The sequence below is a fragment of the Rutidosis leptorrhynchoides genome, chromosome 2, assembly GCF_046630445.1.
Source record: "Rutidosis leptorrhynchoides isolate AG116_Rl617_1_P2 chromosome 2, CSIRO_AGI_Rlap_v1, whole genome shotgun sequence".
In the NCBI taxonomy this organism is placed as follows: domain Eukaryota; kingdom Viridiplantae; phylum Streptophyta; class Magnoliopsida; order Asterales; family Asteraceae; genus Rutidosis; species Rutidosis leptorrhynchoides.
The window spans coordinates 201,084,183-201,102,439 of NC_092334.1; the positions used below are offsets into that span (position 1 = coordinate 201,084,183).

The following is an 18,257-nucleotide window of genomic DNA, read 5'->3' on the forward strand; positions in this document are numbered from 1 at the left end:
TAATTCAGTAGGCTTATAACTACCTTTAGTGATTTGATTCTTGATTTAGAATACTAATAATGAAGTGTAAGAACAAAGATGATAATGGAGAGAAAGAAAGAAACACTTTGTAAGTGTGAGAAATGGTGCAAGTTTAATGCTTGCATTCATGAGTATTTATAGCCTAAAATCTCAATATAAAAATACATACTTTGTGTACCAAAATTGACTATATGTATACACCAAAATTGACTATCCATATCTATATTATTATTATTATTATAACAGTTTTGTCACTTGTAGTTTATACTTCAAAGTAATTCAGAACACCTCAATCCCATTTAACTTTTGTCTTTACCCTCCCGTTACTATTTCTCTTTCCCAAAACTCTTTTTTTCCTTTAACCAATTTCATCTTTAATTTCAAATCTAGGGTTTTTCAATTTCACTTGCAAAATCACCTTAAAAACGCCCTCGTTTCACCGTCGTACACAGGTTTGTTTGCCCTAATTGCATACTTGTCTCTACATTCTTTAAATTATACTCGGTAACATTTTTCTGTTTGTGTAATTTGTAGGTGTTTCAGCTTGTAAAGCTTGAATCTTTTTCCAAAAAGGTTCAATCTTTTTCAAAGTTGTTTTAACTCTAGGGTTAAAATTGCTTCTCCCAGTTGTTTACTGAAGAACCCATGTTAAACCCTTGATAAATTTTGAATTTTGCTTTGTGGGTTTTGCTCAATTTTGCATTTTAGGTTCGAATTTTGTATAACAGTAGCAGTTAGAAGGGTTTGTGGTTAGTTATCTGTTAATATTTGTGGTTGGGTGCAAGATTAGTGAGTAAATGCATGGATGGAAGGGAAGGAATTCCATCCTTTTATCTCAATAGAGGGTTTCGTGGGTCGGGTTCGAATGCCGGGTCGGGTAATCAAGGTGGAGGGTTCAATGTCACACCACCTGGTTACAAGACTCAATTGAACCCTAATTTAACTCCACATAGCCATAGTAATATGAGGGCACCTTCCTCAATGGGCCCACCATTTCATTTGGAACACAGCCCATCACCTGCCGGTTTCCCTCATGGCTTCACCATGGACGGCGGCGGTAGTGGCGGTGGTAGTGACGATGGCGGTGGCGGTGGAGTATTATCGATTCCCACCCCTGGAAGTGGGAACGAGAATATCGTTAAGAGAAAACGAGGGAGACCTAGAAAATATGCTCCTGAGGCATCATCTCATATGGGGTTGGCGCTAAAACCATCATCATCGGTTGCATCACCTAATCCAAATACACCGACAACGGAAAAAAAGAGAGGGAGGCCTCCTGGTACTGGAAGAAAGCAACAGCTTGCTAATGCTGGTACGTTGCGGTTTTTAGTTTCTCTGCATTTTAATGTGGATTTATGTAGATTAATATACATCAATCTATTGTGTGTATGCATGACTGTTACGGTATGAGATTGTGCTAAGTGACAGTATATTAATTGTAGCATCTTGCTCAGTTGCTCTATAGCTTACAGTCATGGTTTTAGTTGGGTTGAAGTCAAATTTGTGATAATTAGAGTCAGAATGGTTACATATAATTAAACAACCAATAAAATTATAATTTTTCACGATAAAAATATATATTTTATAGAAACAGAAGGTTGTATGTGCTAAATATACACTTTTGGGTTAGGATAAATTCATTAATCCATTTCTTTGCTAGAATTTTTATTTTAATCTTATCTGTTTGAGCTGTTTGAAAAAACATACAAAATTGACACATTCATAAGTAAATGGGACAAATTGCTTTGGAGGTTTATAATATATTTTTCTTGGGTGTAAATGCGTAGTTATGAACTACAAGTCTTTTAGGATCCCTTGTAAGCGGGTGATTATAATGTATTAGTCTGATTTAAGCACATATAGCCATTTAGCCATGTTGATCAGTCTATTGCTTTAAGTTTCGGGTCCTAGAATCCGAGCCCAATGGATGCAGATTGATTTATGAATCAATACACGTCAAGTAATATGTACGAACTCTTGAGTTGTATTTTTGATCATTAAAATTCAGATATTATTCGTGTAGCAAGATCTGCATGGTTCGTCATTTGTGGTAATGTTGAGAACATAGAGACCTAATATAAACTGTACGATAACTTCTTAGTTAAGAAGGCAACCTATCTGCCTTATATTTTATACCTAAATATGTCTTTCTAAATACACTAAAAAACAAAACTATAATAAACGTAGGGAACTAGATAAATTTCTCTTATAAGTTATTCAACCGTTGTAAAAATCCAGATTAACCCCTTTTAAGAAGCATTAGATTTTTCAAAATCCCTCTAATAAACTGGTCAATGCCGGTCAATGGGTCGAAGATTTAGTTGGACAAAGTCGCATTTAGTGGTCATAGTCAAAGTTGGTCAACATTTTAATATTTTAATATGAATTTAAATTAGAATTTTGGAGTATTTGAACTGTTAGAATTTTGGAGTATTTGAACTGTTGAACTATTATGCTTATGTCAATAATGTTAAAGTTCGTGGTTGTTTATGTTTATGTTATATATTTTTTTTCTTCCAATATTTACACTTATAGTTATGAAGTTTATTAACTAACTGTATAAAAAAGTTAAATTCTATTAATCCTCGATTAATCCCTTATTTGGCGGATAAATCCCTACAAGGGTCTGCTCCTGATTTTGTGATTATTACAACCTTGCATCCAAATTTCATTGCATAGCACCTATATATGTCTGATTGTTGATATATGGTCTTCTTATTAGTTATAATATTCTTTCACTGTTTTCTTATCCGGATGATGTCAGGTGAATGGATGCATAATTCAGCAGGATCAGCTTTCACACCTCATATCATCCATATATCTGTTGGCGAGGTATGCAATAATCTCTACTTTTTGATCAAACGAACTTTGTTATAAAAACTAAACAAAGATTTTGGACAGAAACTGTGCGAGCAAAGATTTCGGATTATATGTATATATGGTCATTCAAATTTAACTTTGTTCAACTCATCTTGTGTAAATTTGAATGTCTATATTTTCAGGATGTTGCAGAAAAAATATTATCTTTTGCGCAACAAAGGCAAAGGGCTCTATGCATCTTGTCAGGGAATGGTAGTGTTTCGGCCGTGACATTACGTCAATTTTCGTCTTCTGGTGGTACCGTGACATATGAGGTTAAAATCCCCCGTCCTTATTTTTGTATTTACTTTTGTATGTATTTTGTGCATGAAAAAATTTAGAAGAGTCAAAACTTGTAGTTTTAGGCAAGGTTGAAGAAATCGCTTCTCGGGGAGAACTCAGTAGAGACTTTTGAAGGAGTTCTCGGGGGAGAACTCCGATGTTGACTAACGTTGCCTTTTTAATATATAAATAAAAAAATTTAATATACATGGTATGAAGTGTATATATTTAATGGAAACATCAATTAAATTTAAAATAGAGAGTTAAAAATGTATATTTAAGTAGAGTAGAGGGTTAGTTTGGTAAGTACAAGGGGTTAAAAGTTAAATTCTAATAAAAATCGCAGCTCTGTCAGTTGACCGAGTTTATCCTCAATTTTCTGATTTTTAACCGATTTTCCAATTTTTAGCGACTTTTTCGTTGTTGACTGAATTGACTCGGTCATTGACCATTTTTTGGCCGAGTCTGGACCCGAGAACTCCCCGAGTTCTCAGCCAAGTTGGCTGATTTTTGCAACACTGTTTTTATGTAGTGACCAAAACCGGTGTAGTTAGGTTAATCAGAAATAATATCTCTCCAAATACTTTTTCTTCTTTTCAAGCTACATTTGGTGTGTCATATGTAATACGGAGTAATAAATAGGTGGTTTATTACGTATCTTTTTGAACAAACTAACATAGGAGGTTATATTTATATGAAATACACTCGAGGCAACTTTCAGGCAACTTTGAGCCATTTAATTATGTTTTGGCTGACCCTTTGGAGATGCATCGAGTGTTGTAGAACTTGGAATTACTCGGTGAGTACTCGGTCAAACCTGGTCAAAATTCGGCCAAAACTCGAGATTACTCGGATAATCAATCATGGTCAAAATCAGTTGACGTCAAACTTGGTCAACGGTCGAGTACTCCCGAGTTGCCGAGTATTCCCTGAAACGTCCCAACCGAGGACTCCCGGAGTAGCGATTTTTGCAACCTTGGATACAACATACTCTGAATTTTCTTCTCTGGGTGATATCGCCGTTAAAAAAATAATAATAATAAGTAATGGGTCGAAAATGTCTTCTTCGACTTACATATTTCAACCAACTACTACTTACTATACACGAATGTACAAGTTTTGGGATTATTAATATAAGGCCCTTTTGTTCCTACATTTCAATCAAATTGAATGAATGTTGTGGCCTAGCTTGTGAGGTACCAAAGTTGTATCACCAAAGCCTGTGTTTGGTGCTCAAACGTTTGAGCTAATTTGATTCCCATCCATCAATCTATGATTCTTACATTAAATTATTACTGCTCTTTAGGGTCGTTTTGAGATATTGTGCTTATCGGGTTCTTATCTACTTGCCGAAAGCGGAAGCCCGCGCAACCGAACCGGTGGTCTTAGTATCTCCGTTTGTAGTTCTGATGGTCAAGTTATTGGTGGTGCCATTGGCGGTAAACTTATCGCCTCCACCCTAGTACAGGTATCATTTTTTACACAATTTTCATTGTTCCTTCTTTTTTGTTTCTTTTTTTCTTCTTCCTGAAATCACATATTTTTTTTTGGGTTGCAGGTGGTGGTTTCAAGTTTCTTGTATGGTGGCAGCGGAGATATTAACAACAATCCAAAGACGACAATCGAGCCACCTTCGGGAGAAGACAAGACTCCCGAAGTTCAGTTAAACTAGACATTGCATCGTGTAGATTATCGATGGGCTACATGTAACGTGTTCATGTATTTGTATCAAAGAAAGTTTGCATCTTTATGTTTGTTTAGCTTTAGAACCTTTTTTTATTATTATTATGCCCATCTGTAGCTAGTATCATTTGATGAATTCGGATCTGCAAAAGTTGTACTCATTGAGGCTGAATTTATGTTCATTTCTTGGATTTGTTCATGCAATTTTTTTATTTTATTTTTTGCATACTTGGATTACATCTTTAATGTTTCAATGAGTAATGTTTCAATAGGATTTACTCAAACAAGTTATGTTTAGATCATAAGATCTATTTTATTTAAATTATGTTTTATGCTAGAAATAAAAAAGACAACATAAATGAACTGAAGTGTTCAATTATTCAATACACACAAGATTTGGCATGATCCAGACATAAATTGCAGGCTTTTCTGATAATCTTGAAATCTACAGGAGACCCAAGAGTTTCTGAATGTCCCTCTGAAAAAAAAGTAAACCACCATAAATTAAACATATTAATGAAAGACGAAAATCATAATTTCAGAATTTCAATATGTTTTAAAGGTTTTGTTCAAGTCGTTTACCTCGATAGTAAGAGGGGAAGTTGTGGGGTAGTAGCGGTCAACAGGTTGACCATTTTTATCGACCAAGAACTTGGAAAAATTCCACTGAATGTCTCCGCCGAGGATTCCATAAAACCCTGATTTCAAAAACTCGTACACTGGTGCAGCTGCCCCGCCATTCACATCAATCTGTGCAGACAGTTTTCAGTATTTCTTTGAAAACAAAAATTTTTTAAAAAGATTTTTCTAACGACATCCATGAGGGTTGTCTTTAAAATACATTAATGTGTCGTACAAAGTGGTAAATGTAGACTTTACATGGCGGTTATTAAAAAGTATGGAGTACCCGTCTTTTTTACACCTTAATGTCATCCTTAAGGCTGTCGTTAGAAAAATCCAAAAATAAATATTAAAACTTTTTTTCATTTCATTCACTCTTTTTAATATTGAATTGTTTTGTTACCTTATCAAATATAGGGAATTCTGATTTGAATTTGGTGCAAACAAAGTCAACAATTTCTTCATTGTTTCCTGGCTCCTGAGCTCCAAATTGATTGCATGGAAATGCCAAAATCTCAAAACCTACAGTCATAGAGATCAAACGTTCAACATAAACACGCAATTGCATTTTAAGAGAAAACAATAAACCATTATTACCGTAAATACAAAACAATAAACGCCATGTTACTTGCAGGAAAGAATCATATTTCAAGAGAAGAAGTGATTTTATCTTTGTTTTTGACTTGCATTCCTTAGTGTGTTCAAGATCAACTATTTGTTGTGCATTACAATGCTTTGTCCCATAGGTTTAAACTAAAAACACATGATTGGTATCAATCTATGAAACTAATTTTGGTTAACAAAACTTATGGGGGTTATGTACTTAAAAGAGGGTTGGCTTAGTGGTACAGTATTTCAAAGAGACTTGTGTGGTACTCTGCCACACTTGATAATTTAAACACGTCAAGCTCGTTTCTGGCCATATGAAAATGGTGTTTTGCAGGGATTTTGTGGACTAGTACTTTAGACAAAAGGTATTAGAAACTAGTCAACCGAGATCTCCTTATATGCTAAAGCCAAAAATGAGAGATCTAATCAAATAACAGGAACATAGCTACAAGATCATGATCCTTGACGCCAACTGACCTAAGAAGTTCCTCAAAATCATAATATATAACATGACTTTTTTTTACATAAAAAAAAAATCCGAAATACCATGGTGGTGAATGTGCCTTTTTAGTTTATTTGAATAGGTAATATGTGATGAGTATTGATGTGTAAAGTAGCAAGTATGAAACAAGTATTATCTTGAAAACTGAAACTGAAACCGAAACCTACAAACCTTGGTCTTTATACTTCAAATAAATCTGATTCAGTTCGTCGTAGTTGCGATTCGTAAGCCCACTGCCACAAAGATCATACATAAATTCAATTTTAAGCTACCGTACACACAAAGACAAGTTAGAAAAGAAGAGGAATAGCGCATAACCGTACCACTTGGATGCAACATTAACAATAAGTACAACTTTTCCTTTGTACACACTAAGGTCTACATTGTTACCCTTGGCATCCTGCATCAAATTCAAAAAAAAACAACACCAAAGCTGAAAACTAGATCAATTACAAATTTACAATAATTTATTAGATACTTTTGATACCCAGAGAGCTAAAATACATACCCAGCGATCAATTTTTTTTAGTGTATTTATACGTTAAAGTTCGACGTTTTTTTGTTTTTTATTAAAGTTTTTTTTTTTTTTTTTTTTTTTTTGAATGTTTTGATCCTGTCGAGAAAAAAATTCAGGATCCGCTGGATACCCACAATGAATATATCTACCAACCATGTCCAAACGGGTTTAGTAACACTATCAACCTTAGAGTTGACTTTTAAAAGTCAAAGTTATTGCCTTTTACGGAGTACCTTTATTAACATTGAACATGAATTTCAAAACATGGAATCACAAGTTTTTGATTAAATAAAAAACTACAACAAACATTATTAAAGGAAAAAAAAAACTTAACGTTACAAGTCAAAGTAGCTAGATTTTACATAAATAAATATAAACAAAGAAATGAATGAATAAGATTAGGGTTTTCATGATCAAAGTAAGAAAGAGGGCTAAGTTTATAAAAGATGGGACCTTGACTGTGAAATCGTAAAGGGTCTTCTTAGGTTCGGCTGCCATGGATGTTTGCTGTTGGTGTTCTCACTTCTTCTCAGAGATATTTATTTTTCTTTTTGCGAACTACTATAATAATAAATATATAATATAAATTGTACTCCCATAATTTGTTTTTCTACCGTTCTGGTTTGACAATTGTTTTCCAACAACATTATCTAATTTATGATATATGGTTAAATTGTTAATTTTTTTATAATGCTAATAACAAATAAATGGGAGATGATTCTCACACACACTTTTTTGATCCTCACACACCAATTGAGTATTATTAGAAGAGTAAAAAGTTAAAATAGGTGTGTGAGAATCAAAAAAGTGTGTGTGAGAATCATCCCCCAAATAAATACATGTTTTAATCCTTTAATAATAGCTCGTAAAGTCCATAAATAGATAATTAAGACTAAATAGATAATTAAGACTATATTATTGTAATAAGTTATTTTTTTACGGAGTACTAAGTATGCAATATTATGTATAGACAAAAATAAAAAAGTTGGCAACTTAAATGAGATGAAGAGAGTATTCATATAATAATCAACTAAATAATATAATTTTTTTTAAAGGCAAACTTACAATCTACACACGAAACTACGAATATTTACATCTCACTACCTTAAGTGAAGCTTGAACTCACAACCTCTTGGTTGAAGAGTTCCTCTCATACAGTCATACCACTAGACCAAGGGCCCTTTCGTACTATGTAATATAATTTGATTTGATACTTTTACATATACTAATTTATTTATAGAAAACTATGCAAATTTTCATACAAAGATACGACTAATATATGTAAGAAGAAACATGTTTTAAGAGAACGAGTAATACTTAATAATAGGAGCTATCATTTATTGAAGAGTTATTTGACATAGGAAATTAAAGGTGTGTTGAGGACCAAAGATCTTGTTTATCAACTCTTGACAAGGAAATGTGTTAGGAAGTACGTCGATTACTCGACAAGAAGTGAAAAAGGAGATTCCCGTAGATGGAACACTAAAGGCTCTATCGAATATCTTTAGCTTCCGATTGTAGGTGTTTAGTCCCCCTCGGGTGATCCTTATCGCTGTCCAAACAAAAAAAAGAAAGGTTACGGTGTTTTCGTCATTGAGCTTAAAATTGACATAATGGGTAAGTTTCTCCATAAATCATTAGAAAAGAGAAACATAGTATCCCAATGAATTTCTCTTTGACCCAGGAAACTCATTGATATTCAACTTCCTTCCATCGAATATCCTTCGAGCGTTCATCGTTTATTGAGATAGTGAAGAAGAAGGATGGCTGTTTCTATGATGAAAATAACTGGTAATAAGCTATTCTATTTAAGAGGTCCGCATGGAAGCAATCTCTCTACTCTGGGGTAGGGAGAGAGATGACTTTCTCTTCATGTGGGTAGAGAATTTTTCTCGACTCGTGAATAGAGAAACGACTTCTCCTCTATTCTAGGATAGAGGAAGGATTGTCTACTTCTCACCTCCCCCATACCTCGCATATGCGGAATTGGGTATTGTTGTTGTTGTTGTAAGCTATTCTATTTAAGAAGATAAAACATTATCTTAATAAATTGGAAAATGTAAAGAAAATTGATCATGTAAATCTTTTCTTAGTTGGTGCAACCCGCACCATGCACAGACTAACACGCACTGTGCGTGTTGCTTGGTGCGTTATGCGTATTACACTAGTCTGTCTCGTTAAAAAAACCTCATTAACACGAACCACACACAGACTTGCACGCACCGCGTGGTGCGTGATGCATGGTCAGTGAGCAATTTTACAGTTATATTTTTTAAGGCATATTGTTAAACACTTTACGAAATGAGTGTATTTTGACCAATTTCTCTTATACAATTAAACAGTCAATATTTGCTAGTTGGTGGGCCCGCATTATTGAGAGAATAAATTCCAAATGAGCATCCAACTAACGTTTTGATCTACAAATAAATACGTCTTTCAACCTAGTCCAATATGTGCACTAGTAATTAGTGATATGTTCAAACATCAACAACAACATATCAAATATGTGCACTAGTAATTAGTGTTTTGATATCGCTCAAACATCAACAACGGCATATTGTTAACGAAATGGTGAAAAAAGTTACAAAATAATTACATTACGTTACGTACATATGAGTAAAATATTAGCCATTCTTAAATAACCCGGAAAAAATATCCACTAAGCTTTTTATAATTTAGCAAGTTAAAGTAATCATTCTTATTCTCATTTTCATATCTAATAAATGTAACAAAAGTTTTGGTAGTTTTATTCATTGTGTTTTAGCTAGGAAAAATTTGAGATAATTGTGCAATAATTAAGGGGTAAATCTTGTAGTTATTTAGGGTAAAAGTTGTAACTGTTTATGAGTATAAACGGTAATTTAGGGGATGATGATACGCATAATGATTTGTCTCAGAAAGGCACGCTATTGGCAGCACTTCGCTTAAAACGTACTCGGCATGAACCATCCCGGACAAAAAAGCACCTTCCCAGCTTTACTTTAATAAACCGATCAGAAGGCTATCCGAGAATATGCGTACCGGACGTTGGTTAGCCAGGACGCTACATAAAGTTCCAGCCCGGACAAGTTTGCAGGCTACCGGCACCACGTAGTCGGATGCGAAGGCATTAAGAAGCCAAGAACCATATCGTCACACAAAAAGGCCTGCTGAACTATGAGAATCGAGCATCCGACAACCTTTATAAAGATACTTATAAACTGACAACAATCCTGCCCGGTCATAACACTACCGTGAAGAAACACTTGAAATAAACATCAAGCAAAACCTTCTTGCCTGGACAAAGAGCAAAGCATCCATTAGTTACGATCCAAACGGATCTACCACACTCTCGAAACTACCCTGCCTTCCCAGCTTAGGTGTCAGGCCCCGGGAACAAGCACGTTATCCCGGAACAAGTACACCATCCCGGAACAAGCACACTATCCCGGAACAAGCACGCCATCTCGGAACAAGTGCACCGTCCCGGAACAAGAACATGATCCCGGAGCGAATACACAAACAAGTTGCACGCCACGACAGCGCACGAATCTAGGAAAGTTTGTTAGGATCTGTTTGTTATTCCCATGAAAGGGACAGGTGCCACGTCAATCCTGGGGATTAGCAAAGTTTGTTATAACCATGAAAGGGACATGTTCCACGTCACCATCCCCTCATAGCACCTATAAATGCACGAACAAGATCATTCATTCGAGAAACACTGGATGCATTAATGTTACTCTGCCCAAATTAATTGCAGTAACATCTCTCCAGTTGATAATACAATTCCGATAAAGGTTCCGGTCGATATCGGAGTTAATATCTTCCCTAAGATATTAGCTTATTCGACTCCAATCGAATAAGGTCAATCTCATCGATTGTTTTACGCCCTTGAAATCCGGATTTCAAATAGGGGTTTGCACAATTATTGGAGTTAAAACATTCGATCTATTCTAAACACTCAAATCCGAAATCTATTTGCCCCTTAGCGATTTTGGTTTGATCATAGGGCTATAATGTAACTTTCATATTATTATAAAATTATCCTACCAAAAGCAAATCTAAACGAAAAAATATGTATATAAAAAACGTAGACGGAGAAATTTGAATTGCAAAAAGAAAAAAAGAAATTACCCACGTCGCTAGTAACAATTGACGATGAAGAAAACAGCCAAAAAGAAGAGAACCTGACAATGAAGGGAGAAAAAATATTAATATTGTCGCTAAAACAGTATTATGGAATTAATATTAACGATAGAGACCATGGATGGTGGCAATGGTGACGATGGGAACGATGGTGGCGAGGGAGCCGCGCGTACAACCGGTAGACTAACAATCAGCAGAAGCTTATGGGTGTGGGGACAGGTAGGAGGGAATGAATAGGGAGGGTGTGTAATTATAGAAATACCCTTTTAGAATTAAAAAAAATGGTGGTGAACAGTTCTTCCTGGACATGCTCTAATGATATGATTAAAATAATTACTAAATAAAATTCACGCATTTTTTTTCTAAAAGGTAAACATTTTGGATAAATTTTGATGGTCTTTTATTTTCCATATTTTATTATGTCACTTTAAAATATAAAATAAATAATTTTTTATTTTATATATTAGGCTAATAATAATTAGAAGTAAAAGATGAAAAGTTGATCATTCATAAGAGTATAGGAACCCATCGGTTTTCGCATAAACCACATCCATATTATTAGCAATAATTATATATATTTATTCATTGCTTTGTAAATATAAATACCCTTATCCCTTCTAAAATCTTATATTTCTCATACGAAACTAATATGTGAAACCAAACAATGCTCATTACCGAACGATCAATGACATCGATAACATTACTAACATAATTGAGCAAGAAGGTGCGACTAGAGCAACTATATTTCAAATACATTTTACATCCATAATATATATATATATATATATATATATATATATATATATATATATATATATATATATATAGTGGTAGGATTAAGGAGGAAGTAACCAATCGGGGGTAGCGGGGGGAAGCAAAACTTTTTTTTTCGTTTTTAAAAAAAACTTTGTTCACGAACATTATAGATTGGATGAAAATATGAACATTTAATAAAGATACTTTGTCATAAATGTTTTTATTTTGGCGGAAAAATGCTCGAAGAAGTAATATATAACAATTATCGTGTTTTTCGAGCGTATGTTGAGGTTTTAGATATTAAGGTTTAGATATTAGGGTTTATAGGGTTTAGATATTAGGGTTTAGAAATTAAGGTTTTAGGGTTTAGATTCCTGGTTTAGATTTAGGATTCAGATTGAGTTTTTAGCACGAACAGTTTAGAGTTTAGGGTTTAGGGTTTAGGGTTTGGAGTTTTGGGTTTAGTAAATCTGGCTAAATTTTACTTCACAAAACATGAAAAAAACGTTAACATTCTTCACGATCAATATTATCTTGAATGTTATTTTTGTTGATCGTTTTCCCGCCTAAATAATAACATTCATCACGAAGTGTCCTTTCTAAATGTTCATATTTTCGTGTGATCTTGATGCCTGAAGAAAAAAAATTCCAAAAAAGCGAAGAAGAAAAAAAATTTGCTTCCCCCAGCTTCCCCCCGAATGTTATTTTTGAATCATTTTATCAAAAAACGACTAACTTTTTTGTAAGACCCGCTTATTCGTACGATGTATAGATGTAGAGCATGTACGACGTATATATATATATATATATATATATATATATATATATATATATATATATATATATATATCGTGTATGTACGATTAGTGTATGAAGGGTTTGAGACGTATTCGTGTATTGGAGTTCAAGTACGCGAGAAAGGGACAGAAACTCATATAAGGTCGCGGCGCGACCAAGCTAACCGCGGCGCGGCATGGCATTTAACTAGTTTCAGGATCAGAAGGCTCGCCAAACAGGTCCCAGGCAGAGGCAAAACTCGCGGCGCGAGGAATGATGGTCGCGGCGCGGCAATACTGGCAAGCTGGTTCCGAATTTCGCAATTTTAAAGGGAAGTGAGGGCATTTTGGTCATTTTGCGTGTGTGCCAGATTTGGGATCCTAAATCCCATCCACTCATCTCATTTTCTTTATTTCTTTTTCCTTTTCTTCTTCATTTTCTCTCAAAACTTCAAAACCCCATTTGATTCAAAGTGAGATTTGAAAAGGAAGAAGCGGAATTCGATCGAAAGCGTAAGAGGCAACTTTGTTCTCCTCATTCTTAGCTACAAGGTGATACTAGCGGTAAGCTCTAACTCCGAATTTTGTTTTCGTATTCATCATCTAAATTTAGGGCTTTTGATTGTATGTTCATAATTGGAACCCCATTAGTTGTTAATGGAAGATAATAACTAGGATTCGGGTTTAAAGGTGTTGAAGGCGGGTTTTGGTTTGGTAAACTAATTAACCAAGTTTAATGCTTACAAAAGAGGGAAATCACTAGTATTTAGTGATTATTGAGGTATTGGAAGTCATTTGTGTTCTTGTGGTTGACTAATTTTGAAATGGGTCAAAATTAGGGTTTGAGTGTCAAATTGGGCAAGATTGGTGTTTAACACTTATGTTTGGGTTTGGTTGGCGTTATTGGAACCCTAATCACTCTAGAGTATGATTATTGGTGAGTTGATTATTGGTGAGTTTGGGAGTCGATTGTGTTTGAAAGTGCAATTGGGTCGAAATTGCACTAAGTATCAAGTTGGGTTGGTTTGTAATCCACCCTAATTGTGTTGTTTGTTATGTGATGAATGGAATAAGTACTTTCCATTGGCGATTGCGGATTGTGATATTGCATCCATCAAGACTTCAAGGTGAGTGTTAATATCCTATGTGCATATGTATGTGTAGGATGTGTGCGGGTCAGGTGAAGTGGTTCTCTGTTATAGAGCTCACTTCACATATAGGTGGATATGATGGACTTGTGTATAGGTCCAATTGGCACGGTTTTGCGTTTTGGTTGACCACTTTTGGCGAGGTGCACATTTTGTGTGTACGTTATCACATGTGCTTGTGATGTGGATTATATAACCCCAATGACGAAGGGTTGATATTGAGTTGTGAATTGGATAACCCCGATGATGTGGATTTGTATAATCCCCGGGACCGTGGGTTGTGATTTGGGAAATGAATCACGTATGGATGCGGATTCACGATGACGCGTGTAGTTCGGTCATCTTATTGAGGTAGTGATCTCGTGTGGTTGCGAATTTACTAAGGCTCGTATAGTTCGGCCAACCTCGATGTTGTTGTGGTATTGAAGATAGTAGTCTCGTGTGGATGCGAATTTACGAAGGGTCATGTAGTTCGGCCAATCTTCATTGGTATGGGGTTAAGGGGTTAACCTTGGGCGGTTTACGCTTTGTTATTATATATTGTTGTATTGTTGTGTTGTAGCTAGCCCTCCGGGTGTAGCTTATTGGCGTGGTACATATCGTCGTTGGTGTACTTACATTGTTGATATTTTAGCTTGTGTATAGCGATCGTACGGTATGCTTAGATTAGCTTGCCTATATACATGGACTCCGATATGTGCTATTTGATTATTATTGTGTGGCGTGTCCATTTTATGCATATATATGTATGTAGTATACTTTCACTCACTAAGCGTTAGTTTACCCTCTCGTTGTCGATATTATTATAGGTTCGCATGATGGCGGGTCTGGTAAGCGTGGGGATTAGAGATCTTGCCTAGGTTGCTTTAGAAGTTCTTGCTTTTGTACTCGATTTAGGATTGGGTAGCGTAGTCCCAATCACCATGCTCGGTTTATGATTTAACTAACGTATTATTGTATTAAGAAGTTTAAATTATTGTTGTACGTTTTTTTTTTAAGTTCGTTGAGCTTACTTTGATAAAAAAAATTACGTTTTGGAAATTGTGCAATGGGACCTAAATGTTATTTAATGTATATTAAAAGAGAAAAAAATTTATGGGCCGAAAATCGACGGGTTGGGTCGTTACATTTTTGGTTATGGAGAATATTCTTAGTACATTTTGGGTAAAAGTTAAAACCATGATAATGCTGAAATGTCCCGTTCATATTGATTATAAACGTTCCATATTAATTGATTTCGTCGCGAGGTTTTGACCTCTATATGAGACTTTTTCAAAGACTGCATTCATTTTTAAAACAACCATAACCTTTATTTTATCGATAAAGGTTTAAAAAGCATTACGTAGATTATCAAATAATGATAATCTAAAATGTACCGTTTACACACGACCATTACATAATGGTTTACAATAAGAATATATTACATCAAAAATAAGTTTCTTGAATGCAGTTTTTACATAATATCATACAAGCATGGACTCCAAATCTTGTCCTTATTTTAGTATGCAACAGCGAAAGCTCTTAATAATCACCTGAGAATAAACATGCTTAAAACGTCAACAAAAATGTTGGTGAGTTATAGGTTTAACCTATATATTATCAAATCATAATAATAGACCACAAGATTTCATATTTCAATATACATCCCATACATAGAAATAAAATTCATTCATATGGTGAACACCTGGTAACCGACATTAACAAGATGCATATATAAGAATATCCTCATCATTCCGGGACACCCTTCGGATATGATATAAATTTCGAAGTACTAAAGCATCTGGTACTTTGGATGGGATTTGTTAGGCCCAATAGATCTATCTTTAGGATTCGCGTCAATTAGGGTGTTTGTTCCCTAATTCTTAGATTACCAGACTTAATAAAAAGGGGCATATTCGACTTTGATAATTCAACCATAGAATATAGTTTCACGTACTTGTGTCTATTTTGTAAATCATTTATAAAACCTGCATGTATTCTCATCCCAAAAATATTAGATATTAAAAGTGGGACTATAACTCACTTTCACAGATTTTTACTTCATCGGGAAGTAAGACTTGGCCACTGGTCGATTCACGAACCTATAATAAATATGTACATATATATCAAAGTATATTCAAAATATATTTACAACACTTTTAATACATTTTGATGTTTTAAGTTTATTAAGTCAGCTGTCCTCGTTAGTAACCTACAACTAGTTGTCCAACATTAGATGTACAGAAAAAAATTGATATATATTATCTTGAATCAATCCACGACCCAGTGTATACACGTCTCAGGCTAGATCACAACTCAAAGTATATATATTTTTGAAATCAACCTCAACCCTGTATAGCTAACTCCCACATTACTGCATATAGAGTGTCTATGGTTGTTCCAAATAATATATACATATGGGTCGATATGATATGTCAAAACATTTGCATACGTGTCTATGGTATCCCAAGATTACATAATATATTAGAATACATGTATAATACAATATAATTTAGCTAGGATATGATTAATATAGATTTGTTACCAATTTTCACGTTGCTACAACAAGAAAAATTATCCAATCTTGTTTTACCCACAACTTCTTCATTTTAAATCCGTTTTGAGTGAATCAAATTGCTATGGTTTCATATTGAACTCTATTTTATGAATCTAAATAGAAAAAGTATAGGTTTATAGTCAGAAATATAAGTTACAAGTCATTTTTGTAAAGGTAGTCATTTCTGTCGAAAAAACGACGTCTAGATGACCATTTTAGAAAACATACTTCCACTTTGAGTTTAATCATGATTTTTGGATATAGTTTCATGTTCATAGGAAAAATTATTTTCCCAGAAGAACAACTTTTAAATCAAAGTATATCATAGTTTTTAATTAACTAACCCAAAACAGCCCGCGGTGTTACTACGACGGCGTATGTCCGGTTTTACAGTGTTCTTCGTGTTTCCAGGTTTTAAATCATTAAGTTAGCATATCATATAGATATAGAACATGTGTTTAGTTGATTTTAAAAGTCAAGTTATAAGGATTAACTTTTGTTTGCGAACAAGTTTAGAATTAACTAAACTATGTTCTAGTGATTACAAGTTTAAACCTTCGAATAAGATAGCTTTAAATGTATGAATCGAATGATATTATGAACATCATTACTACCTTAACTTTTCTGGATAAAGCTACTTGAAATAAGAAAAATGGATCTAGCTTCAAAGGATCCTTGGATGGCTTGAAAGTTCTTGAAGTAGAATCATGACACGAAAACAAGTTCAAGTAAGATTTCCACTCGAAATAAGATTGTTATAGTTATAGAAATTGAATCAAAGTTTGAATATGAGTATTACCTTGTATTAGAAAGATATCTTACTGTAAATAAGAAAGATTTCTTGAGGTTGGATGATCACTCTACAAGATTGGAAGTAAGCTAGCAAACTTGGAAGTATTCTTGATTTTATGAAACTAGAACTTGTAGAATTTATGAAGAACACTTAGAAATTGAAGATAGAACTTGAGAGAGATCAATTAGATGAAGAAAATTTAAGAATGAAAGTGTTTGTAGGTGTTTTTGGTCGTTGGTGTATGGATTAGATATAAAGGATATGTGATTTTGTTTTCATGTAAATAAGTCATGAATGATTACTCATATTTTTGTAATTTTATGAGATACTTCATGCTAGTTGCCAAATGATGGTTCCCACATGTGTTAGGTGACTCACATGGGCTGCTAAGAGCTGATCATTGGAGTGTATATACCAATAGTATATACATCTAAAAGCTGTGTATTGTACGAGTACGAATACGGGTGCATACGAGTAGAATTGTTGATGAAACTGAACGAGGATGTAATTGTAAGCATTTTTGTTAAGTAGAAGTATTTTGATAAGTGTCTTGAAGTCTTTCAAAAGTGTATGAATACATATTAAAACACTACATGTATATACATTTTAACTGGGTCGTTAAGTCATCGTTAGTCGTTACATGTAAGTGTTGTTTTGAAACCTTTAGGTTAACGATCTTGTTAAATGTTGTTAACCCAATGTTTATAATATCAAAAGAGATTTTAAATTATTATATTATCATGATATTATGATGTATGAATATCTCTTAATATGATATATATACATTAAATGTCGTTACAACGATAATCGTTACATATATGTCCCGTTTCAAAATCATTAAGTTAGTAGTCTTGTTTTTACATATGTAGTTCATTGTTAATATACTTAATGATATGTTTACTTATCATAATATCATGTTAACTATATATATATATATATATATATATATATATATATATATATATATATATATATATATATATATATATATATATATATATATATATATATATGTCATCATATAGTTTT

The 18,257-nt window shown here is 33.9% G+C and overlaps 2 protein-coding genes across 2 annotated transcripts; one reads left to right on the forward strand and one right to left on the reverse strand.

Annotated features, from left to right (window-relative positions):
* The first annotated feature begins 312 nt into the window (after positions 1-312).
* On the forward strand, positions 313-5,045 carry LOC139894411 (AT-hook motif nuclear-localized protein 5-like). The gene is made up of 6 exons (XM_071877671.1): positions 313-473; positions 556-1,333; positions 2,786-2,853; positions 3,024-3,155; positions 4,469-4,630; positions 4,721-5,045. Exons 2-6 carry the CDS (start codon positions 823-825, stop codon positions 4,832-4,834), a joined length of 987 nt encoding a protein of 328 aa, XP_071733772.1. The 5' UTR covers positions 313-473; positions 556-822; the 3' UTR covers positions 4,835-5,045.
* A 48-nt stretch (positions 5,046-5,093) lies between these two features.
* On the reverse strand, positions 5,094-7,699 carry LOC139894412 (glutathione peroxidase 1). The gene is made up of 6 exons (XM_071877672.1): positions 7,548-7,699; positions 6,901-6,977; positions 6,749-6,810; positions 5,870-5,988; positions 5,428-5,595; positions 5,094-5,323 (listed from the first exon to the last, which is right to left on the reverse strand). The coding sequence occupies exons 1-6, from the start codon at positions 7,590-7,592 to the stop codon at positions 5,291-5,293; spliced, it is 504 nt and encodes a 167-aa protein (XP_071733773.1). The 5' UTR covers positions 7,593-7,699; the 3' UTR covers positions 5,094-5,290.
* Between the last annotated feature and the right edge of the window lie 10,558 nt (positions 7,700-18,257).

Excerpts from the sequence above, each read along its gene's own strand:
- LOC139894411 (XM_071877671.1), top strand. The coding sequence starts at position 823 with ATGGATGGAAGGGAAGGAATTCCATCCTTTTATCTCAATAGAGGGTTT. Across the intron at positions 1,334-2,785 it reads GCAACAGCTTGCTAATGCTG|GTGAATGGATGCATAATTCA; the intron begins GTACGTTGCGGT and ends GGATGATGTCAG. Across the intron at positions 4,631-4,720 it reads TCGCCTCCACCCTAGTACAG|GTGGTGGTTTCAAGTTTCTT; the intron begins GTATCATTTTTT and ends TTTGGGTTGCAG.
- LOC139894412 (XM_071877672.1), bottom strand. The coding sequence starts at position 7,592 with ATGGCAGCCGAACCTAAGAAGACCCTTTACGATTTCACAGTCAAG. Across the intron at positions 5,989-6,748 it reads TTTGAAGTATAAAGACCAAG|GTTTTGAGATTTTGGCATTT; the intron begins GTTTGTAGGTTT and ends CTATGACTGTAG. Across the intron at positions 5,324-5,427 it reads CTTCCCCTCTTACTATCGAG|AGGGACATTCAGAAACTCTT; the intron begins GTAAACGACTTG and ends CTTTTTTTTCAG.